Source organism: Narcine bancroftii, chromosome 11 (genome assembly GCF_036971445.1).
Source record: "Narcine bancroftii isolate sNarBan1 chromosome 11, sNarBan1.hap1, whole genome shotgun sequence".
Taxonomy (NCBI): Eukaryota; Metazoa; Chordata; class Chondrichthyes; order Torpediniformes; family Narcinidae; genus Narcine; species Narcine bancroftii.
In genome coordinates, this window is record NC_091479.1 from 105,783,946 (window position 1) to 105,807,974 (window position 24,029).

Consider the following 24,029-nt stretch of genomic DNA (forward strand, 5'->3'; position numbering starts at 1 on the left):
AATTGTATATCCAATCTCTTAGAATACCTTCCAATAATTTACCTATTACTGACGTCAGACTCACTGGCCTATAATTTCCAGGGTTGCTTTTGGAGCTGTTTTTAAACAATGGAACAACATGAGCTACCCTCCAATCCTCCAGCACCACACCTGTGACCTAACAGCATTTAAATATTTTTGCCAGAGCCCCTGGAATTTCTGCACCAGCCTCCCTCAAGGTCCAAGGAAATATCTTGCAGGCCTTGGGGATTTATTCATCCTTATTTGTTTTAAGACAGCAAACACTTCCTCCTCTTTAATCTGTGTAGAGTCCATGACCTCAATGCTTGTTTTCCTTACTTCCCACGACACTTTGCCTGTTTCCTGAGTGATGTTGATGAAAAAAAAATTAAGATCTTCCTCATCTCTTTTGGCTCCATACAAATCCGACCACTTGGATCTTCAAGGGGACCCATTTTTGTCCCTTACTAACCTTTTGCTCTTAATATTATCCTCAGGATTTTCCTTCACATTGTCAGCAAAAGCAACCTCACGTCTTCTTTTACCTTCCTGATTTATTTCTTGAGGTTTTTCTTGCATTTTTTAAATACTCCCCAAATACCTCATATGCTCCATGTTGCCTCTATCAGTTATACCCCTCTCTCTTCTTCCAAACCAGATCCCCATTATCCCTCAAAAACCAAGGATCCCTGTACATGCTAATCTTGCCTTTGATCCTGACAGGAACATACAAACTCTGTACTCTCAAAATTTCCCCTTTGAAGGTTCTCCACATAGTTCGCACATCCTTGCCTGAAAACAGCTTATCCCAATATTCCAATTGTCAGAAGATTGAGTAGATTTGGGCTTCTGGTCCCTCATTCCCTCCTAACTGGGGCTAACTTGCCTCCCTGTCTATCTGGAGATTCCAGATAGAGAATGATTGCAGGATCATCCACCCTCTGTCATTGCCTGTTTATCAGTGAGGGACCGTACATTGGCACATCGTTCAGATGAGTGTAGAAACATCAGTGTAGCTTGTGATAGGATGGTCAGAATTCCATGACCAACACACACTGGAACTGAGTGGTCGGTGCTCTGAAAATGGTGGGTTTTTGTCTCATAGACCTTCTTCTGTTCCATTACCCCTGTGGGGTTTGGTTGTTACTCCTGAATTTTTGCCACACTGGTTTTGTGACCCCTGGTTTGGACTCCACACAGAGATATCTCTGCCTTCTCATTAAATATTCATGTTTTAAACCCCCCCCCCCCCCTCACCATTCCCATTCTCACCCTTGGATACTCTCAGCCTTCCCTCTTCCTCTCACTCACTCTCAGCCCCACTCTCCCTCACCCCCTAACCTACCCTCACTCCCCCCTCCACATCCATTCCCATCCTCACCCTAGATCCCTGAAGCCCTCCTCCCCACCACCACCCCCTCACCAGTCACCTTCAACCCCCCACCCACACTCCTCCAACCCTAGTCACTCACTTCAAAGGATTTTAAAGACTGTGAGCTCCTCTATTTTTCTACCCTTCCAGGCATTATGCTCCACATTCCAACCACATTCTCAGTGAAAAAGGATTTTCACCTTCTGCTTAGACACCTCTTTTATGAGGAAAGGTTTACTCCTGGCGACCCTATCTGTGACCCCAACTTTTATCACCTCTCTTAGGTCTCCCTCAGCCTTCTCTACTCAAAGACAATTGCAGTCTCCCCTGATAAGTGAAATGCCCATCCCAGGCAACATCCTACTAAATCTCTGCTCTCTCTTTAGTGCCATCATTTCCTTCTTCTCGAAGAGGGGCCAGAACTGCATACAATACTCCAGTGGCCTCACCGATGCTTTATAAGGCAGGAATAATAACCACCCTGCTCTTATATTTTATACTTTAGCTAAGGAAGGTCACCATCCCAAACACCTTCTTCACCACCCTATCCTCTCTCTGATGCTGAGATCTTCAAAGAACTTTGGAATTCCACACCAAGGTCCCTCTTTCATCAGTACTCCTCAGGACCCTACCATCCCTGGCATATGTCCCACCCTTACCCAGGATCCATGAGTGCATCACTGTACAATTATCAAGGTGAAATTCTATGTGCCTTTTCAGTGTTCGATTAACCAGATGATCAATATTGTTCAGTTGCCTCACTATCTACACTGGCACCAATTGTTCTATAATCTGTCTTCAAAAACCTCTTTTAATCAGCAGAATTTCAAACTTAAATTAGTTAATATAGTAAGTAAAACATGAAAGTCTATGGGCACCATAGTTGAAAGCATTTTCATGTGTCTAAAAGTGGCGCTCAACTCTTCCTGTAAAAGCACAAAGCTGGAGAAACTCAGCAGCTTGAGCCCTTCAGAAAGGTGTGAACAAAATGGACCCAAGCCCCTTTATCTTTGCTATATAAAGGACACTGTTTGACCTGCTGAGTTTGGGGGGTGGGGTAGGGGTGGTGGGTGACTGTGATATTCTGTAAGAGGGATCCATGTCTTGAATGGGATCTTCACTGGACTGATGGTTACCAGACTGTTGGAGAAAGACAGGGCCAAGGCGAGGAAATCTCTGGATAAAACATGAAGATCTCTGGTTGCAAATGCTCTTTGTGAAATTTTGTGCATAATTTGCTCCCATGTTAGGACAGTAACAGAATTAAATTTGAAGCAGTGCAGAGATTTGGGATGCCATGCAAATGAACAAGCTTAGTCACTGACTCTTGAGATGGTATCGGTGCCACAAGACTTGCACCACCAGGTTCAGGAACAGATGCTTCCCCTCCACTCTCAGACCCTTCAACAACAAACTCAATCAGGGACTCTGTTAATTGATTTTTTTAAATTCTCTTGCAATTTCTTTACATTCTTTTATCTGTTTACATGTATGCACTGTGTAGTTTTTTTTAATTGCACGACCAATAAGTGGTAATTTTGCTTCATCCCCAGAAAAAGAATCTCATGATTGTGTGATGTCATGACAATAAATCTGAAACCAGAAATGCAAGTGGAGCATCCTCTGGGGTGGACTATCTCCTGAGGTGAACTGAATGTGAGGTGAATCAGATACTGTGGTTGGACCATCGCTAGGCTGGAATATCCCTGGGGATGAACTGACCCCAGTGCCACACTGGGGTTGGTCTGAGCTTGGCTGTACAGAGGCAATTTCTCTGAGGTTCTGTCCTGGAGCCCATATGTTGATGCAATCATGAAGAAAGCTCGCTGGTGGCAATACTGTGAGGAGTTTGGGGATTCACTATGTCACCAAAGACTCTTGAAATCTTCTACAGCTGTACTATGGAGAGCATTCTGGCTGGTTGCATCACTATCTGGTACAGAGGTGGCAACACTGAGGTCAAGAAAAATTTCCAGCAACATTACGGGCACCAGACTTCACTCAATCAAGGACATCGAGGAGGCATGTCTTAAGAAAGCAACCTTTATCCTCAAGGACCCCCAACACCCAAGTCATGCCCTCATTACTACCATCAGAAAAGAGGTACAGGAGCCTGAAGATGATCACTCAGAGGCACAAGGTCAGCTTCATTGATCAGCAAACTCCAAGACCTGGGGCTCAACACCCCACTGTGTAATTGGATCATGGATTTCCTCACCTCCAGACCACAATCAGTGAGGATTGGTAAAAACATTTCCTTCACCAACTCCATCAGTATCAGAACATCACATTAGCGACCCACCCCCCCCCCCCCCCACTGTATTGTTTTATGTTAGAAGAACTGGAATTTTTTGGAGCAAAGGAGGATGAGAAGAGATTTGATAGAGGTCTACAACATTCTGAGTGGACAGCCAGCGCCTGTTTCCCAGGGCGGGAATAGCAAACTTCAAGGAAGATCTGTACAAAGTGAAAGGAGGAAAGCTTAGGAAAGACATCAGGGTAAATATTTTTTACAGAGAGTAGTGGGTGTCTGCAATGCCTCGCCCGGGGGGGCGGGGTGGAGGCTGGAACATTAGGGGCATTTAAGAAACTCTTAGACAGGCACATAAGTGGGTATACAGGCCAGCAGAACATCAAGGGCCGAAAGGTCTGTACTGTGCTGTAGTGTTCAATGTTTTAAATTCTGACACAGAGGAGAGGTACAGCCCAGGCCAGGTCCTGGTGACCAGGATGAGGCTGCAGGAAGGAGAATCCTGACCGGACCCCTGAACTGTGGCCACGGTTTCACAACATACTCAGCCTATTTGTAACTGTTTGGAGAGAAGTCTCTCCCCCGGCGGCCGGGAGGTCCTTTTAGACGCCGAGCGAGAGATTTCTTGGCATTGATGGTGTGGAGATTGAGCCGAGAGAAGACGGGTCAGAATCTTCATGAACAGCAATGCCAGCCCGAATAACCGCATATCCTGCCGTTTCTAATTCTCCCGGTGCCTGTCCCAGCGCCTGCAGCCGGAGGGTTGTGACAGAAACAGAGCAGGTCCCAAATCTGTCCATCTGTTTGGGACTTGCCTGTACCCACTTCTCCAGCCTCCTCCGGCAACTCGTCCCTCCCTCCCTGGGCCTCTCCCTGAACCCTCTGGTTCTCGAATCTGTGGCTCCCGGCCGGCATGGTTGGGAGCGCTGTAACCTGGTCAGGGACGTTCTCGTTTCCACATGCTGAGGGCGAGCAGCCAGGGACGAATCCGCTGGGAACCCGGCCACCGTCCCGTCGATCAATCACGGGGGATTGGGATGCGGAGACGCGGTGCAAGTGACCGCTGACCCTGATGGGGAGCGGTCCCAACACCAGATGCGGAGGGGGATAGGGGCTCTGGAGGGGTCGAACGGGCCCAGGTGTATTCTGGCTGCCCCCTGTGTCCCGGCCGGTCGGGCTGGGGTGGGGGAGCTGGCCTGGGACAGACTGCCGCGCTCATTCCCCACTCGCAGTCTAATCCTTTCTCTCCGGGCGAGCTTCATTCATATTCTAATCACCATTCGCCTCTGGCCAACACGCTTCGCATCAACACTTTACAGAAACTCTTTTCACTCGCGGGCCCCCCAGATTCCCACAGGTCCCGATCCCCCGGGGCTCCGCATCCTAACGGGATTGAGCACCAGCCGAAAGTTGCGGGGATCCCGGAGCTGGGTTCTGCGCCAAGAAACGTCGCGCTTGCAAACTGCTTTCACATCAATAACCCGGTGATGGGCGGCGCCCAGAGTTTCAATGAAAGAATGTCGTTTCTTGGGTTCGGTGAAGGGGCAGGACCAAGTGCGGGCTCGCGTCTCTCTGCGCCTTCTTGAAGAAAAGCTTTTCTTATTCAAAGTGCGTTGACAATGGGGCTCAGTGCGCTCGGCGCACCGGCCATCTGACGAGCTGCCATTCAGGTACCGCCGGCCTATCAAGGACAGAGTCACCACCAGGGCCGCTATAAAACCATGCATTCTCCCATGGAACAGCAGCAAACACTCCGACGGCTGTGCCGGGGTCAGACTGCGTGCACACAGGAGCGGAGCGGCGCCGCGCCTCGCCTCTCTGCTTCAGGATGAACTGCGCGCTGTTGGACGGGTCCGACATGGAATCCACAGGTCGGTTTCACTTTCAGCTGACCGGCCGGAGATGCGGCGGTCCCTCCGACCTTCCTTCGGCGGGGAGGCTTGTTCCCAGCCCGGCTCCTGCTCGCCCCGTCCCTCGTCCCCGTCTTGGCTTTGCGCCGCCAGTTTCCTGGGGATTTCGCGGCTGCTTTGATCGCCTTGGATACAGGATGGGGATGCGCTGAAGGGCGGTGTGGCTCTCGCAGTAACTTGGAACAGTGAAGGCTCTTTGGAAGATTTTCTCTTCACTGCCCCGTCTCCAGTCGCGTTTAAAAGTTCCTGGTAAATTTGCTCCCTCGGCACTTCCCCGTCACACCTCACCGCCTTCGAACGCCCTCGCTGTCGTTCACAGGTCGCCAGGGCCCCCACTCCGCCTCCGCTGCCCTCGGCGAACCGATTCATCTTCCCTGAACCTAAAAAGAATCAACCCCATCTCATTAAATCCAATCCCCGAGTTACTGACGAATCCCGAAATATTACGAATTAATTATTCCATCCCAAAATAGGGGTTGGGAGCGATAGGGACCCACGGGGGAAACATGTCTGTTTCTCAAAAGGCAGGTAGATCTCAGTTAGATCCCTGGGACCCGCTGCTCGCTCTGCACTGGATTCCCCCTCCATCCCATCTCCCTCCGCCTCCCCATTTCCCCTTCCTCTTGCCCTATCTCTATCCCTCCATCCCCTATCCTTCCACCCTTTTCACCTGCCCCTCTCTCCATCCCTCCCTGTCCTTTTCCCTCTCCCCGTTTTCCGAACGATGCTCCCGTCTAACGGAGACACTCTCTGTCGCTCAACAAGTGCCGGTTTCTCCAGAAGTTGTTCCGGACGCCCCGCGAGTGTCGGCATCGCCTCTTACATTCCAAAATGTAACCGGACGAGTCGGTGGGCGAGAGGGAGCGCCCCGCTCTTCGGGTGGAAGGATCCCCGCGGGAGGGGGACAAGAGATGGGGACAGTCCCAGAGAGAATGCCTGCGGCCGGAGCCCAGACGCTCCTCGCCCCACCGGATGATTTCGCACGTCGGGAATACCGGCTACCGGAGCCGTGCTGAGTCCAACCGAGGGCTTACCACCGCAGCAAGGGTGTCGTCGTTTGGGCTCAATCACACCGTTAACCGGCTCCGCTTTGGTACCGGGCAACGGGGGATGGAGGCGGCTTTCAGTGCTTCGATCCACGGATGCGCCGGCAGCTCCGCCGCCCACCTTCACCAAAGGAGCGGCGGCCCCGCGACCCCCATTTCAGCCTCCCCCCCACCAATCCCGGCCCCGGGACTTCCTTCACCCACCCCCGGTCTGCGACTTTTCAACCCCCCGTCCCGGGACTTTACAACCCTCCCATACCCCGGGACGTCCCTCCTCTGCGGAGGCGCCTTGAACCCTGACCTGAGGCCAAATTGTCTCCTGAACCTGCCAATGACCAATGGGGAAGTGACCCGCGTGCCCGGGCGCGTTGCCAGGGCAGCCGCTGCCTTGGTTACTGGTTGTCAGGGAGGGAGGGACCATGCGTGGGCGGGAGGTCGAAGGCAGACACCAGAGGCAATTCCATCTCCCACCTCTCAACCCCCGTAGCCCTTTCCGGTAGACCAGAGCCCCCGCCCGACCCCCAGGACCCGGAACCGCCTGTCTTGGTCCTTGTCCTGCTCTTATCCCAAACCCTGGCCCTAAACTCCCAATGTCCCAGGTTCCCTGATCAACCATCACCCCCTGGCCTTTTTTACCATTACCATCCATGCCACCATCCGGACCTGACCGACCATCCGGACCTGACCGACCATCCGGACCAGACCGACCATCCGGACCAGACCATCCAGATCTGACCAATCATCATTGCAAAACCACCATCACTACCTCTTTGACCATCAGGACTGGACCATCCATCACAGTCCACCTGCCCTTTATTGGAGAGATTGAGTGTTGGGTGTGCATACCCAGAGACTGATCAAGTGGCAATGCTGTAATGAAGTTGTAACCATCTCTGCAAGATCAACAGGGTGACTCTCTCCCAGGGTCCTCAGAGTGTCCTGGGGTCAGCAGGATTTCTGAGGTCAGCAGGGTGACACATTCTGAGACCCTCTCCTAGGGTTAGCAGGGTGCCACCGTGTTCTTCACCTCTGAATGCCAGTGGAGATGTTAGTGAAAATTGATTATTAATTATTGAATATTGATTTTCCTATCAGGTCTGTTTGTGCAAGCAAACAAACTGACTCAGAAGTGTCTGTGATCGACTGCTGGTTAATGCTGGGTTTCTTTTTGCAGAGAGTTGGATTGAGAGATGCTTGAATGAGAGTGAAAGCAAACGGTTTCCAAATCATACCCCTCTGGGAAGTGTGTCCATCAGCGAGGAGCGTGAGTATGGGGGAGGACAGGTTGCCTGTCAGACATCCCAGTGAAGTGTGAATCATGGGGACAGGGTCCCTGACAGAGACATCCCAGTGGTGACTTAAAGGGAACTCCCAAACCCCCACACTCTGCACTATCTACCTGTGAATACTGCCCCTGCATTTCTCTTCAAGCCCCATACTGCCCTGACTTGGAGAAACATCTCTATTTATCACTGAGAGTAAATCCTGGGCCTCCTTCATCTTGGGTGTGCACACCTACAATGGAACCACCTTCACTTGAAGATGGAGTGAGAGGGGTCCCAGAGCACCAGGGTGGCAATAATGTGGTCTTGATAGTGACGCCCAGATAGGACACAAATAAAAATCATTAGGGGCTTTGTCCAGTATCCGGAATGAGGCAAAGGCTTGGGCATTAAGACAGGTGACCAAAATATGTACTTTAAAAGAGGAGAGAGGGGGCTAGAGAGGAACTTTGAGCTTAGAGACCAGACAACTGACATTGAAACAATTCAATTTGGATTGAAGGAAGAACTTCAGAAAGTTCAAGGGTTGGAGAAGATTCGAGAGGTTGGAGTGGGACTGGGGAAGGATGAAACCATGGATTAGTCAGAAAACAAGGCAGAGAGTTTCAGTTGCATGACAGACCACAGGATGAAGCTAAAGTGGCTGTTCAAGCACAAGCTGCTCAATGTTCACAGAGAGAAGGGCATTCACTAGGTACTTATCAGGTGCTGTGGTACAGACTGACCACCTCATCCTCTGGACACCACAACTGCTGTACCCCATGAGTTGCTAGAGATTCATACACCCACGCAAGTGCTGGCTGTTACACTCCTGGCATGATTTGTGAATGGGGGAAGGTCTTAGGTGTCAGGACATGGATCCCCAGCCTGTGACCTGCCCTTGTAACCACAGTGTTTGAGTCTGGTCCAGTTAAGTGTTGAGTTAATGGTGATACCCAGCATGTTGATGGTTGGGAAGTAGGTGGTTAGATTCTCCAAGTTAAAGATGCTTGGAATCTTTGTTCCAAGACCAACAAGGTGTTTATTTCAGAGCCAATGACCCAAGTTTGAATCTGGCGCAGTCTGTGTGCAGTTTGTACATTCTTCCAGTGTCTGTGTGAGTTCCTCTGGGTGCTCTGGTCTCCTCCCATCCTCCAATGGGGTTGGTAGGTTAATTGGATGTAATTGGGCAGCATGGGTTTCATGGTCTGGAATGGCCTTCTGCCATGTTTTATCATTAAGATTTAAATGTAAATTGTGCAATTATCAGTGAAGATCCCCACTGCTGACCTCAGGATGGAAGGCAGGTCATCGTTGGCACAGTAAAAGATCATTGGGCCTTGGACACTGAGGCATTCCTGCAGCAATGTGGGTGGGGAGGATTCCCTGAGTTGGCTTCAGTGTGGGAGTGTGATTATGTTAACTGCTTGCTCTCCACATGGGTTGTTCTCCTATTGACAGGCGAAGAAAAGGAAAACAACAGGGCATCAAAACCACACTCCACCCCAGCAACCCTGCAGTGGTGAGTTCAGCAGACAGTAAACATAGATGACATATCACCTCTTCACTTTCTCTCACTCTCTTCTACCCTCTCTCCTTGCCCTCCCATTCTTTGTCTTCATCCTCTCTACATCTCTCTGCATTTTTGTTCTTCCTCCATCATCAACAGTGCCTGAAAGTGACACTCAACTCTTCATGTAAAAACACAACACTGGAGAAACTCAGTAGGTCAAAGAGTGTCCTTTAGTTAAAGATTCATAACTAACAATTCAGGCTTGAGCCCTTCATCAAGGTATGAGCAAAATGTAGGCAGGTGCCTGAACTTGTCTGAGTGCCTGCCAACATTTTGATCACACCTTGATCAAGGGCTCAAGTCTGAAACATTGGTTATGTATCTTTGTTACAGAAAGGACACTGTTTGACCAGCTGAGTTTCTCCAACATCGTGTTTTACTTCACCCACGGTGTCTGCAGACTTTCCTGTTTGACTCCACTCTTCATGTGTTTGGTTGAAGGACTTGTGCTCACAACATTCAGATACTTAAAGGCCCATTTGGTTTGAGATGAGTGATGGTTCTTTCAGCATGTGTTGTCTGACTGGCCCACTGGCTGTTGACTGTGTTTGGAGCTTCCCTGGGTATAAATTGTTCCACTGGTTTCTGTTGCACTTAGGCTAGAGGAGAATTATGAGATGGCGGAAGGAGTGTGCATCCCACGCAGTGCTCTGTACATGCACTATCTGGACTTCTGTGAGAAGAATGCCACACAGCCTGTCAACGCTGCAAGCTTTGGGAAGGTGAGAAGGAGGGGTCAGAGGGCCTTGGGCAGAGCTGAGATGGATAAGAACCATGGTGTGGTTGGGAGGAGCAGAGATGGTGGTAATGCTGATTGGGGGCAGGGCTGAGTTTCTGAAAGTTTGTTCTTTCTTTCAACGGAATATACCATCACTAAGTACAATCGGCAGTTAGATTAGGGAGATGTAAAGATTTCAAACTGAGTTCTGCCTTCTCTCCCCTCCAGGAGATGATGGTCAGAGTCTCATCATACATCAGTTGTAACCACCTCACCTCCCTCTGTCTCCCTACATCGCTTACTGTGTGAATCGATTCTTCCTTTATTCTGTGATTCTCTAATGGTCCATGTATTATGAGGATGTGTGTGTGTAAAGATGTCTCTGCATGTGAGGGTAGAAAATAGAACACAGTAAGAATCTCACAGTACAAGCAGAGAATTGAAGGAGCGAAATAGAACACTCTCTCACATTCACAGACACACGAACACTTTCTCTGTGATTAAGCTAATGTTCAAATCCGATTGTTATGGAAACAACACGTTTTGTTCGAAGTACTTTTAAGACAACTAATTATTTTGACGTTTGAGCCTTTCTTAGCTAATTTAACAAAGATGATCTCTTCGCGGTGCAATGGTTTAAATTACATTAACTTCAGGGAGACACAGATCTCTCTCTTCCTTGAAAAGAAAGAATCCCGACTATAAAGCAAATCGATCTTTGCAGAGCTATGTTTATCGGGCAGATTGGATGTATTCACATTGAGCAGATCCAAATCACCTGCTACCGCAGAACGGGTTCCAGTTCCTATTCATTCTGCTTTACACGAACTGCAATATCTGAACTGGTTTTGATTGGCCAGATGTACAGAGCTGTGTCAGAACCAAAGTGTGGTTTACAATTAAAAACCCGTCGGAGAAACAAGTAAAAACGATTGCAGGGATGTTCTTTGTCTGAAGGAGTTGGCCAGTTGTAGAAAGTGTTTTCCCACAGCCTTGGGAAGTTCACCATGGCTGTACATGTGGATCTTAAAGGATAGGGGGAGGGATTAATGTACAATTAAAGAGGGAGAGAAGGCAGTGATGTTCTGGAATGTTAGATCAGTAGCTGGAACAGCAGGGGTGTCCTTTAGCTAAGCTTCATTGAATGTGCACAAAAAGCGAGGGGCTGTCTCTGTCTGCTCATTTATCACAGCCAGGCAAACTCCAGCGACTTTCAAACTCCCCTCTCCTGTTTGAGAAACCTTCAGCAATGAAATTAAAACGAGACATTCTGCCTGTTCTGAGCAAACCCCGAGTTCACGAGGGAACGTTTTCACTCAGCTTTGTCCCACGGATCCTGAGAGAGTTCTTGCTTAAACAGTATGCGGTATTCCCCTCTCTCAATATTATTTTCAGGCTTTGTTGAATGGGGATGGCTTTACATTTACATAAATTTACATACATGAAATTATTCCTGGAATAAGTTTACTTGTGCAAGATATGCAAATAAGCACTCTCCCTTTTAATCTGCCAGTGTGTGTTTACTGCTTTCCCAGACTTCATTCCAACTTTTTCACCATTTGAGTGGAAATTTTCTCTCTGCCCAATTTATACAGAGCAACGGGGAAATATAAACTTGGTAAAGTTTTTGAGAAGAATCATGGAATGTTAAGGGTGCTGGGGTGATGTGCTGGGCAGCGTCACGCAGGGATGGGGGGGGGGGGGCACATTGATTAATATTGATTCTTTGTTAATGACCAGCCTGGGCGATTTGATGGACGTGTTCCGAGGCACCCTCGGGTTATTAAATGAGATCTGATCTCTCAGGAGTTGCGCGCAGGAAAATGAAACAAAATGTAACCTGCAGGGAAAGGGAGATTAGACGTCCCAAGGAAGTCTGAAACTGAGTGCTTAGCACATCAGGCAATTTGCATTTTCACCCCTAAATTCTTGTCTCCAGATTTATAATTGAAACGGCCAATATAAACAACCAGACTCTTGACACCAATGGTGCTCGCAACCCGCTATTGGTTTCTTTCACCCCACCACAGATCCTTTGTGAACAGACCCAGGGGTTTAGAGCAGAAAGTGCCCAATGAGTTGGGGCTTGAGGTCGTTCTCCAATTGAGAAAAAAACCTTCTCCAAATATATCTGAAGAGTAATGTGTGTTTTATTAAAATCTTTATCTGGACCTCAGGTCCCCGAAGTGATTGGCAAAGAATGAGACCAAAGTAAAGCCTTTTCTTCATTTAGATAATTCGACAACAATTTCCACAACTAACGACAAGAAGATTAGGAACAAGAGGTCAGTCGAAGTAAGTATCCGGTTCCCTTCCCGGACACCCCGTTCCTCTCCTCTTGTGGCAACATTTAAACTTTATTAAAATAACCGAAAACATAGAATCAGAATCTACACCTGAAAATTTGGTCAAATTGGACAAAAAGGTCGAGCGCATCGCAGAGAAATGTTAACAGTCAAATTGAATTGTTCATGGAAACCAGAACGGGTCACGGAAACACGGCAGATGGGCAAGATTGCTCTCACGCTTCAAGATGGGGCTCCCGGTCTGCCGATGGTCATTGGGAGGAATCCCATGTCATCTCGGTGCAGCTCCCGCCAAACGATGTGACTGACAGTGAAGCTGCTCTCACGGCCCTTACACGCACCAATTTCACTAACACCACAAGTGGATGCTCGGGTGCTCTCCGAGAAAGGTGCAGTCGCCTTCACCTCCGGGGACTGACTGGTGCCGCTGCCCTTTCCTCTTGTTGCCGCTGGAGCTGGGAGAACTCTGGTTGTTACCGTTAAACCGGGCACGCGTGTCCGTGCTGCCAGATGTAGGATCACCGGCAACCTGGTGGGGGGGAGGGGGTGTCCTCTTCACCCAGGTTTGGCCTGGGTGCTCTACGGCGGGCAGAGGCAGGTTGGGGCCATTTGTGTCTTGCCGGAGATCGAGAGTCTGGGTGTATGGTGTGAGAATGAAGAGCTTACGGTGGGCTCGGGAAGGGAGAGCAAGGGCACGCACCCGTCTTCAGTTGCAGGACGCCGGGAATCTGCAAAACGGTGAAGTAGGCACACCAACGCCTCGACTTTCTGTGGAGTCTGCGGAGATTTGGCATGTGGTCAGACTTCTGCAGGTGCACGGTGGGAAGTGCACTGACTGTCTCGTTTGGGAATTGGAAAGCTCAGGAGCGCAGAAGGTTGCAGCAAATGGCAAACAGAGCCAGGTCCCTCACCAGCTCCGACCTCCCATACATTACTTCTTGGACCAGGTGAAATTGAGCGCCACCCCCCACCCAGACTCTCCATCTCCATCCTGTGTTCTGACTCTACACTTCCAGTAATTTGGCCATTAACGGTGGTGTGCTCGGCGAATTTGTAGATTAAGTAAGAGCCGAATTTGGCTGCGAAGTCATGGGTGGACAGGGAGCAAAGCAGGGGACTGAGCACGCAACCTTGAGGTGCCCCTGTGTTGATGGTCAGCGAGGAGGAGGAGGTGTTGTTCCAGATCCGCACTGATTGGGGTTTGCGATGACGATATCCAGGTTCCAGTTGTAGAGGGATGAGCGGAGACCCAGGTTCCTGAGTTTAATTCTAAGTGTTGCTGGTGTGATGGTGTTGAACACCGAGTTGCAGTTAATGAACAGCAGCCTAAGGTAGGTGTTCCACTTGTTCAAGAGATCCAATGCAGAGTGCAGGGCCAGTGAGATGCTGATGGGCAAAAGTTAACAGCACCGCCCACGACTGCCCATGTGTCAGAGAGGAGCTCACTCTACCTCCCGTCCCACACTCAGTCCCACGGCGGGGCGTTCCCTCAGTATTACCCCTCCCACGGTGTGACACTCTCTCCGACACCGACACCCCCTCGGCCCATCCCCTCAGACACTCCCTCAGGCCACCCTCTCCGATACTGACATTCCTTCAGCTCTACCCCCCCCCCCCCCCCGACACTGTGACGGACCCCTTGGAGTTGTCCGATGTGGGGGGAGGGGAGAGGGTGCTGGATCCCCACCTCCCACACTATCCGGCGCAGGCACAGATGTCCTGGCTCTGCTCAGCGGGCTGATTTGTGACTGTCTTGCCCACAGGTACCATTACTATGGGATCGCAGTGAAAGAGAGTTCGCCGTATTATGACGTGATGTACTCCAAGAAAGGAGCTGCCTGGGTCAATGAGACCGGCAAGAAAGAAGTGGCCAAGCAGACAGTGGCGTACTCCCCCCGCTCCAAGCTGGGCACACTGCTGCCGGAATTCCCCAATGTCAAGGAGCTGGAACTGCCGACCAGCCTCTCAGAGGAGAAGGTAAATCCTTGTATTGGTGCCGCTCGGGGAGAGGCTCCCACACGATACTTTTCCTTTCTCCAGCATCGGAACCCCATAACAAGCAGCTTCTAGGCAGGTTAGAATTGAGACACGGCGAGGGGCCAGCCATTCGGCCCCACTTATCTGTCCTGGTCCACAGAGAAATGGTTACACAGGGTGAAAGGAAGGTTGGGCTTGAAGAATGGAAACATCTAGAACTGCACCTACCAGAGGCTGGGGAACAAAGAGCTATGATGTAGCCACATGGCCAGGCTGCCTTGTCTGTCCATGGACTCGTGTACTGTCCCACCAAGACCACTCGTAAATTGGAGGATTAACATTTGATTTTCCATCTGAGCGCTCTCCAACCAGATGGCATTAACTTTGACTTCTCCAGTTTCTGCTAGACCACTCCCTGTTCTCCTTCCCTCCCCTTTCCCTTTGTTCTTTCCTCCAGCTCTCCACCCCTTTCCCTCTCCATTTCCAAAGTCAGCCCCCTCCCTCTGCTTGCCCTCCCTCCTTTATCCACATTATCTCTTGCATGGGACCATGCTCCTCCCCTGCCCTTTCCTCCCCCCCCCCCCCCAACTAGCCTGTTTGGGTGCTTGGTTGATTATTTTAAATTTATATTTTAAATGTAGACATACTGCACAGTAACAGGCCATTTCAGCCCATGAATCTGTTTTGCACAATTTATATCCTATTGACCTACACCCCTGGTACATTTCAAAAGGTGGGATGAAACTGGAGGCCCTGGGGAAACCCAGCACAGACACGGGAGAACGTACAGGATCCGAACCCCGGTCATGATCACTGGCGCTGTGACAGTGTTGCGCTAACTGCTAGGCCAACTATACTGGTTTTGTGTTTTTATCTTTGTACTGTTTGACCTGCTGAGTTTTTCCAGTGGTGTCTGCAGACTTTCGTGTTTTACGTCAGGTAACTGATTACTTTGTTGGAGCAGGTTTAAATAAGGAGAGAGGATAGAGAGGTGAGGGGAGAGAATCCTTTGGTCAGGGTTGAGCAACAGAAGGCCCAGACACCCACTTTGGTAATTACAGGGAGGGAAAGGTTGGGGTTGAAGGGGTGTGAGGATCGATGTGGGGAGATGCAGAATGCATTGCTGGCCTGATGCGGACACTCTGCCTTTTCCTGCAGGTTTCTACCTTCATCATGATGTACCGGACTCACTGCCAGAGGATCCTGGACACGGTGATCAGGGCCAACTTCGATGAGGTAATGGCTGTGATGACACGGGCCTGCAGTTTACTGCTGAATGGAACCTGACCGTGTTTCTTTCTCCTTTGGATCAGGTTCAGAGCTTTCTCCTGCACTTCTGGCAGGGTATGCCCCCCCACATGCTGCCTGTCCTGGGCTCCACCACAGTGGTAAATATTGTCGGTGTCTGCGATTCCATCCTCTACAAAGCCATCTCTGGGGTTTTGATGCCAAGTGTGCTGCAAGCTCTGCCGGACAGGTGGGTGTTATGGGGAGTGTGGCAATTCAGTCCGGCCTGTACGTTACATGTGCTCTATCTCCCTAGTTTAACACACACTTCCATTCCTTCACACACCAAGCCCACCGCACATCTGGTTACACCCTGATGTGCTGCTCATCTGGTCTTTAACACAACAGTCCAGATCTCATCCCAGCAGGTTACACATCTGTTCCTTCCTCAGGACAAATCCAATGCATTGCACCACCACCCCTAGACACACCCTGTCTGTTACACAACACCCAGATTGTTGTCCATGCGTCTTGTTGCATCCTACCTCTGGTACACACAGCCCAGCTTGCTACATGAATACGAGATGGGGCAGAAGTAAGCTTTACAGGCCATCCAGCCCCCTGCCACACCCACACTCAACACAATCACTGAAACTCTATTCTAATTTCAGTCTCACTCAGGTGATTCGCAAATTCGCAAAGCAACTGGATGAGTGGTTAAAGGTCGCTCTTCACGAACTTCCTGAGAATCTAAGAAACATCAAGTTTGAGCGTGAGTTGTGAATTAGTGTAAATCCATGCATGCAGCATGCCTGCAGATCATGTAACACATCCATGTACTCACCTGCACCACTATTCAGTTGAATACCTTTCTTCTCTGGAACATGGGTGAAGAGGGAACACATGATAGGGAAACCTTTACTGACGTGAGTGACGTTTTCACACTAACATCCACTCAATTCATCTGGTGGGGAGTAACATGCAAAATATCCTTAAAGAATCCTGAAATGTTTATCAGAAGAAAGACATCAGCAGATTGAGCAGCATCCATGGGAGAAGAGAATGGTCGACAAGTTGAAGCTCTTCATCAGGACTCAGCCTTGATAAAGGGTTCCAGCCTGCAATGTTGACAGTTCTATCAGCAAACTTGCCTCCCGATTACAGCAACTAGTCTCTCATATGAATTTATTTTGTGCTCTGGGTCCAAATGCTCCATTTGAGTTATTCTGTTAGATCAGTGGTTCTCAATGTTTTTATCCCCACTCACACATACCATGTTAAGTAATTACTTACTAATCACAGAGCACCTATGGTATGTGGTAGGAAAAGAAAGGTTGAGAACCACTGTATTAGATGCATGTTCCACTCTATCCAATTGTGAGGAAGCTCACAGGGGAGATGACAGTGAATCTCCAGGTAGTGTGTTCCAGATGCAGTAAAGTATCCCCTTGAGCTTTGTCCTGGTACTTTCAGTTTGCATCCTGTTGCCACAGACACTCATGCCATTGGAAATAATGCTTTACTTTCTCAAGGTGCAGGCCCCTCATGGGTTAAAACCTCCCAAACACTTTTTCTAGAGGGAGAACCAGACCACCCTTCTGAATACCACACATTAACCTTGTATCGTAGTAATGTGCATCAGGCCCAACCGTCAATTCAGTGTCGCTGTGATGGCTGCTTGCCCAGCTAGTTGCAACTGTAATATATCAGATCTAGAAACAGTCCATTCAGCCCATTGAGTCTTAATCATGAACTGATCCATTTCCCCACTCGGCCCCACTGCCCGGCCTTCTCCCCATAACCTTTGATGCCCTGGCTAATCAAGAACCTGCCTTAAATACACCCAATGGCCCAGCCTCCACAACCGCCTGTGGCAACAAATTGCACAGATTTTCAAACCTCTGGCTGAAGAAATTCCTCTGCATCTCTGTTCTAAATGGTGCCCTTCAATTCCTGAAGTCATGCCCTCTTGTTCTGGAATCTCCCACCCCATGAAACAACTTTGCCACATCTACTCTGTCCAGGCCTTTCAACATTCAAAATCCTTCTATGAGGACCTTTCATTCTTCTGAACTCCAAGGAGTCCAGTCCAAGAGCCATCAAACATTCCTCGCATTCTAATCCCTTCATTCCAGGAATCATTCTTGTGAACCCCCTCTGAACCCTCTCCAATACCAGTACTTCTTTTCTTAAATGAGAAGCCCAGCTTGTGATGAATCATTGCCACCCTAAGCCCCTCCACTGTGTCTAGGTCAAGTCCTTTGGTTCACCCTGTCCAACCTACCAGCACTGAAACAGGCCCTTTGGCTCATCTGTCTGTACCAAACTATTAATAGAATGTTACAATGGAACCATCTGTTCTAATCCCACTTACCTCCCTTGGTCTGCAATCGACCATATCTTGTGATTCATATTTTTGTCAGGGGCTTTGTGAATGTTGCAAGGATCTTTCTCCACCTGCTCATCAGAGAGCAAGTTCCAGGTTCCTATCACCTCTGGGGAAGACTCTTCCTCAGGCCCCCTATGAACTCTTCTCCTCTCCAGAAACCAATGTCCTCTGGTCTGAGACACCTCTGCCAGGGGTCATCGACATATAGTGGGGAAACAGGCCTTTCAAACCATTGGGTTCACACCAACCACCAAGCACCCATTAATATTCTATTCACAACCAGGACTATGGAACACTGAACAGTACAGCAAGGGGACAGGCCCTTCAGCCCATCTAGTCTGCATCAAATACAATGTACAAATAAAACTAAAACTGCTTTTTGGACATGGTCCATATCCCTCCTCTCCTTCACATCTGATTGTCTATTTAGAAACTACTTTGGTGTTTACTTCCACTACCACTCCTGGCTACCCGTACCAGATACCTACTGATCTGTTTTTAAAAAAGTTTGTTCCATGTGTCTCCCTTAAACATCCCCCACCCTGCACCTTAAATATTTAACACTTTTACCCTGGTGAAAAGATGGTGACTGCCCACCCTATCGATGCCTCTCATACACCTTCATTGTCTTCCATCAGCCTCTGACGCTCCACAGAAAACAACCCAGGTTTCCCTAACCTCTCCCCTTACCCCTCCCCTCTAAACCAGGCAACATCCTGGTCAAACCTCTTCTCTACCCTTTCCCAAACCTTCTCACGCTTCTCATAATGGGGCAATCAGAACTGCACATGATATTCCAAGTGTGGCCTAACCAATGTTTTACATCGCTGCAACGTGACCTCCTTACTCAATGCCCTGCACAATGAAGTCGAGCATTCCATTCGCTTTCTCTACCACCTTATCGACTTGCATGGCCACTTTCAATTAGCTACAAATGAACCGGGTCAGACCAGGAGCGCTGCAAAGGAACTGTCACCAGGGTCAGACCAGTCCTTCGCATTTTCTAATTTTATTACTTGAGGAAATAAAAGATGCTTGTAAAGTGGTCTTAAAAGTAATTCTCATTTAAACTGATTTTTAGTGAAAGAAATAAAAAAGGAAGAATGTTTCATGGACTGTCTGGCCAGCATGAGTTAGTTGGACCGAAGGGCCTGTTTTCATTCTATGGAACTCTATGACCCAATGACTGTTGCTCTAACATCAGTGGGATCCCTGTTTTCACCAGATGTTATCCAATGGACAGGATATTGTTCCTTTGACACCCAGGGGAGGGAGGACAGGTTCTTGACCGTGGTTGTCTGTCCACTCTGAGGTGTGTTATTGGGGTCAGGGTGATTATGAGGAGGTATTTAGTGTTGGGCCAGTGATAGACTGTGGATCACTACAGCACAGGAACAAGCTCTTCAGCAGCCATGTCTGTCCAAATCAGACTGGTATTCTCCTGCTTCCACCTGACAGATATCCCCTTCATATTTTGTCCAGAAGCCTTTTAAACCCTCCCATTGTATCTGCTTCCACCACCAATCCTGCCAGCCTGTTCCAGGCACCCATCACTCTCTATGGAAAATACTGTTCTTGCCCCATGACTCTCTTAAGCTTCCTCTCACTCACCTTAAACATGTCCTCTAGCATGTGACATTTTATCCTGGGGAAAAGTTTCTGATAGTCCACCCTATTGATGCTTCTATGATTTCAGAGTGGAGATAGGGAATGCTGAGGGCTGGGTGAACTTGAACAGATTGTTTTTAATCTGGAGATTGTGTTTCTTTCTAGTGGCAAGAAGATTTTCACAAGTTCTCAGACGCCAAACCTCATTAAATCATCTGTGTCAGGTAAGGTGAATTGATTGGTAATCCTCACCACATGAAGCCCTCTCTATTCCCCTGCACTGGGACTTCTCTAATGCAGAAAAGCTAGAGGTGATTTCAGATGGATTTTGTCTTGATACCTCGGCTCAAGGTCCCCTTGTTCATCCACTCACACACTGAGACTCAGCCAATGACAGAACTCTCATTGACTCTCCGCTTTAGTGACTGAATCTTGGCTCTCAGGTGCACATGGTCTTACACTGGTTGTGTTTTCATTCCTGAAGTCTTCACCCCAGTGGTTGTGTTACTTTTATAGGCCATCCCCTGGTGTGCAAGGAGGGGGTGGTTAACTGGAGACTATGTGGTCATTGCAGGGTAACCTGGTTGGTACGTGAGTGGAGTCGCACCTAGAGACGGCAGGTGAGGCAGAGATTTCTTTCCTTGAAGCCAATGTGAACAACTCTGAGAATCTGATAGCCTTGTACCAAGAGTTAATTCATTTTTTTTATCATTCACTTTAGCCTTGAAGGGGTCTTTGAGAAGATTTCTCTCAGGCTGTTCAGCTCTTCAGTGTGTGAGACATGTTACCTACTCTGTGACCATGAATCTACGTACAACCTCTGTACCCTCCTTCAGGGGTAAGGTCCTCTGAACTCACAACTCAGACCCAAGCCCCTCAGCCCCAGGTTTGACTGCACCATCACAGTATCTTAGATCCAGTCTCTCCACAACTCATGCCTTGTCATCTGGAATTAACCCCACTCCACTTCAAATCTCATCTCTCTCCTTACACCTATGACCTCCAGATCTAGAATCATCTACCCTGGGATAAATACTGTGAGCATATTCTTATTCTATTTTACTCATAGAATCTTACTTTCTAAGATCGCCTGTCAGCATCTACACCCCAGGGAATAGCTGGCCTATCCATCCTCTCCTTCGAGGCCTCCAGACACAGCCACTCCTTCCAATTTATTGATGTCCTTCCTACAGATGGGTGACCAAACTGCACAAAGTTCTCCAAGTATGGTCTCACCAACGCCTTGTATGCCTGAATCATGAGATCCCAGATTTTGTAACCTGCCCATTGAAGGCCAGCTTCACCTTGCCCACCTGAGTCCCCCACTTTGAAGGAACCATGAACATACCTCAGCTCCTCTGTCCTAGCACACCTCACTGTCTCACCATTCACCGTGTAAGTTCTGCCCTGGTTGGATGTACCTCAAACATGTCAGAGTTAAATTTCATTTTCCACTCATTCACCCCCCCCCCCCCCAACTGAACCGGATCCTGTTATGAACTTGGATATCCTTCCTCACTGTCCACTTCACCGTCCATTTTGATGTCATCCACAAACTTACAAGTTAATTAAAAAATTATTAAGATAGATGATAACCACTAGTGGATCCAGCACTGACCCCTGTGGCAACCACTGGACACAGGCTTCCAATCAGAAAAGCAACCACCACTACTACCCTCTGCCTCCTTCCACTCAGCTAGTGTTGAAATGATTTGGCCATCTCACCTTCCAGACTAATCTGCCATGGGGGACCTTGTCAAAGTCCATATGTACAACATCCACTGCCCTGCCCTCTTGGTCACCTCTTCCATGAGCCATGATCTCCCTTGCACAAATCCATGCTGACTCCTGCCACAGTCCCTGACTATCCAAATGCTGGTGGTCCTCTCTCTCAGAATCTCCTTCAGATACCTTCTCACAAGTGATGGGGTCACCGGTCTGTAGTTCCCTGGCTTTTCCTTGTTGCTGTTTATAAATAATGACGCAACATTGGTCACCCTCCAGTCTTATGGCACTTCACCTGTGGGCAAAGATCCCTGCAAGGGCATCCACAGCTTCCATACAAGGACTGAGGATGTGCCTACCTCAGCACTGATCATTTCTAGCTGCATGTTTTCATTTTCTTCACAATCTATCGGGAAGCTCAGTGTGATTTTTAATCTACCTCTGTAGTCTCAGTCTCCCCTCTGATCATGGATATTCCCTCTGTCCCACCCATCCCAGCTTCTCAGCTAGCAACCTGCTGATGAGCTTCCTGCATCTTACTCCCAGGGTCACAGCAATTTACCACACAGGAAGGAACAGGCCCTTCTGCCCAATAAGCTAACCATCCATTTGCACTGATTCTACATAATCTCATTTTCCCTTCCCAACATTTCCATCAACTCCCTCAGACCAACCTCACCCACACATTTGGGGCAATTTACAGCTGATAATCAACACCCTAATCTGCTCCTCTTTGGAGTGAAACATGAAAATCTACAGACGCTGTGTTTGTATAAAAACACAGAAATGCTGAAGGAACTCAGCCACTTCATAGCATCCATGGGAGGTAAAGATGTATAACTAATGTTTCTGGCCTGAGCCCTTCTTCAAGGTATGGAAGTTGAAGTGATGGAGGGCAGGTGAAGTATCGTGGATGTAGGTGAGGAGGAATTGAACCAAGTGGGACAAAACAGAGTCAAAGTCAGCAGATACCATTCGGTGGGGCAGAAGCATATGGAAACAAAGATCTATTGGGACAATGGGGTATGGATCTTGGGTAGGAGGTAGAACTGGGTAGTGTGGGGTTGGGAAACAATGAGGTTGGAGGCCCTGGAAAAGAGTGGAAGTGATGAGGGCAAATGAGATGAGGTGGTGACATGATGTTTTTTTGGTGGGGTCCTGTTCATGGGGTAAGTAGGTGTCTGAGAGTTGTTGTATGGCTTCGGTCAGATAGAAGTCAGTGCACCAGACTTCAACAGCGCCACCCTTGTCTGCAGGTTTGAGAGTGAGGTTGGGATTGGAGTGGAGAGAGTGGAGGATAAAGTGTTCCAAGGAGAAATGGTGAAGTCCAGATGGTTGATGTCTTGGTGGCAGTAGGAAATATAAAGATGCAGAGCTGACAGAAGGCTGGAATGGGGTGTCCAGGAGAAGGAAGAAAGCTTAAGGCAGGAGAAGGGAGTGGAGAATCCTGGTAGAGGAAATGGGCATGAGGAAGAGTTTGGCATTGTGACATGTGTGGAGCTCGTTGAGGTGTGGGTGAAGGGGGATGAGAAAGGGCTCAGGCCCAAAACATTGATTAAATAGCTTTACCTCCTGCAAGACCCACAGTATTTCTGTTTTTACTGCATGTCTTTGGGATGTAGGAGGGAAGTGCAGTGCCTGGGGAAATCCATGGGCTCAGAGGGAGAACATGCAACTCCACACTGACAATGCCGGAGGTGAGGATCGAACCGGGCTCTCTGTGGGATAGTAGCACTAGAGAAAGCATTTCTGGGCTGTCCTATAGTTATCTCCTATTTCCAGCAGCTGTGTGAACCAGGAGTCAAACATAGGACTGGGTGCCGTCCTGTCAACACATCGTGGGGGGAGGAGGTCCCATAATCCCATCACAGGATAGATTCTGTCACCCCACTATGGGGGGAGGGGGTGTGAGATCACTGAAAAGGGTGCAGAGGAAGTTTACAAGGTTTTACCAGGTTTGGAGACTTGTCATGAAGGGGATGCTGTCACAGGTTGTTTTCAGTGTAACAGATGAGGTTGGGGGAGAGGGAGTGAGGTGTTCAAAGTAATGAAGGGTGGAGATGATGAATGGAATGAGCTGAGAGTTCCAGGGTGTGGTGGAGGCATTAGAGGGGAGATGAGCGGAGTGGTGGGGTCAGGATCTCATTGTCTGACAGGCTGGTAGAGACAGAAGACTCTCCATATCAGAAGAGCAGTGAGCAGGATCACAGGTGAAGAGGTGGGTGGTGAGTAAGGGGATCTTGCCCTCTCTGTCTTCTCTCCCCCCCTCCACCCCCCCCCCCCCCCCGGCACTGGATGTGCTGACTAAATCTGTGATATAATCTCCTCAATTCCTCAAATATGATTAATGAATTTGTGCAAAACATTCCTGTGATCTGATCCCAATCCTGTTGAATTCATTGGCGATTGCTTCAGTTTTATGGTCCACCTGGAATTATCATCCAACCTATCACATTGCTGGTTAGAACCATAGAACATTAATGCACAAAAACAGGCCTGTTGGCCCTTCTAGTACATGTGGAACTATCATTCTGCCTTGCCCCATTAACCTGCACCTAGTCCATAGCCCTCTATATCCCTCCCATCCATGGACCTGTCCAAATTCTTCTTAAATTTTAAAATTGAGCCCACAATCATAACTTCAGCTGGCAGCTCATTCCACACT

At 48.8% G+C, this 24,029-nt stretch overlaps 1 protein-coding gene across 3 annotated transcripts in view; it reads left to right on the forward strand.

Annotated features, from left to right (window-relative positions):
- Positions 1-6,959: 6,959 nt before the first annotated feature.
- The window catches only part of rfx4 (regulatory factor X, 4), a 63,984-nt gene continuing 46,914 nt past the window's right edge, over positions 6,960-24,029 (forward strand). For 2 of the 3 annotated variants that reach the window (XM_069904492.1, XM_069904494.1), the window contains exons 1-10: positions 6,960-7,626; positions 7,754-7,843; positions 9,303-9,363; positions 10,013-10,136; positions 12,366-12,427; positions 14,202-14,415; positions 15,574-15,651; positions 15,729-15,892; positions 16,314-16,414; positions 19,805-19,863. In XM_069904492.1, the coding sequence (XP_069760593.1) occupies positions 10,032-10,136; positions 12,366-12,427; positions 14,202-14,415; positions 15,574-15,651; positions 15,729-15,892; positions 16,314-16,414; positions 19,805-19,863 (783 nt within the window). In that variant the 5' untranslated portion in view covers positions 6,960-7,626; positions 7,754-7,843; positions 9,303-9,363; positions 10,013-10,031. The remainder of the gene's footprint in view (positions 7,627-7,753; positions 7,844-9,302; positions 9,364-10,012; positions 10,137-12,365; positions 12,428-14,201; positions 14,416-15,573; positions 15,652-15,728; positions 15,893-16,313; positions 16,415-19,804; positions 19,864-24,029) is intronic. The other variant, XM_069904493.1, reaches the window with a different exon arrangement.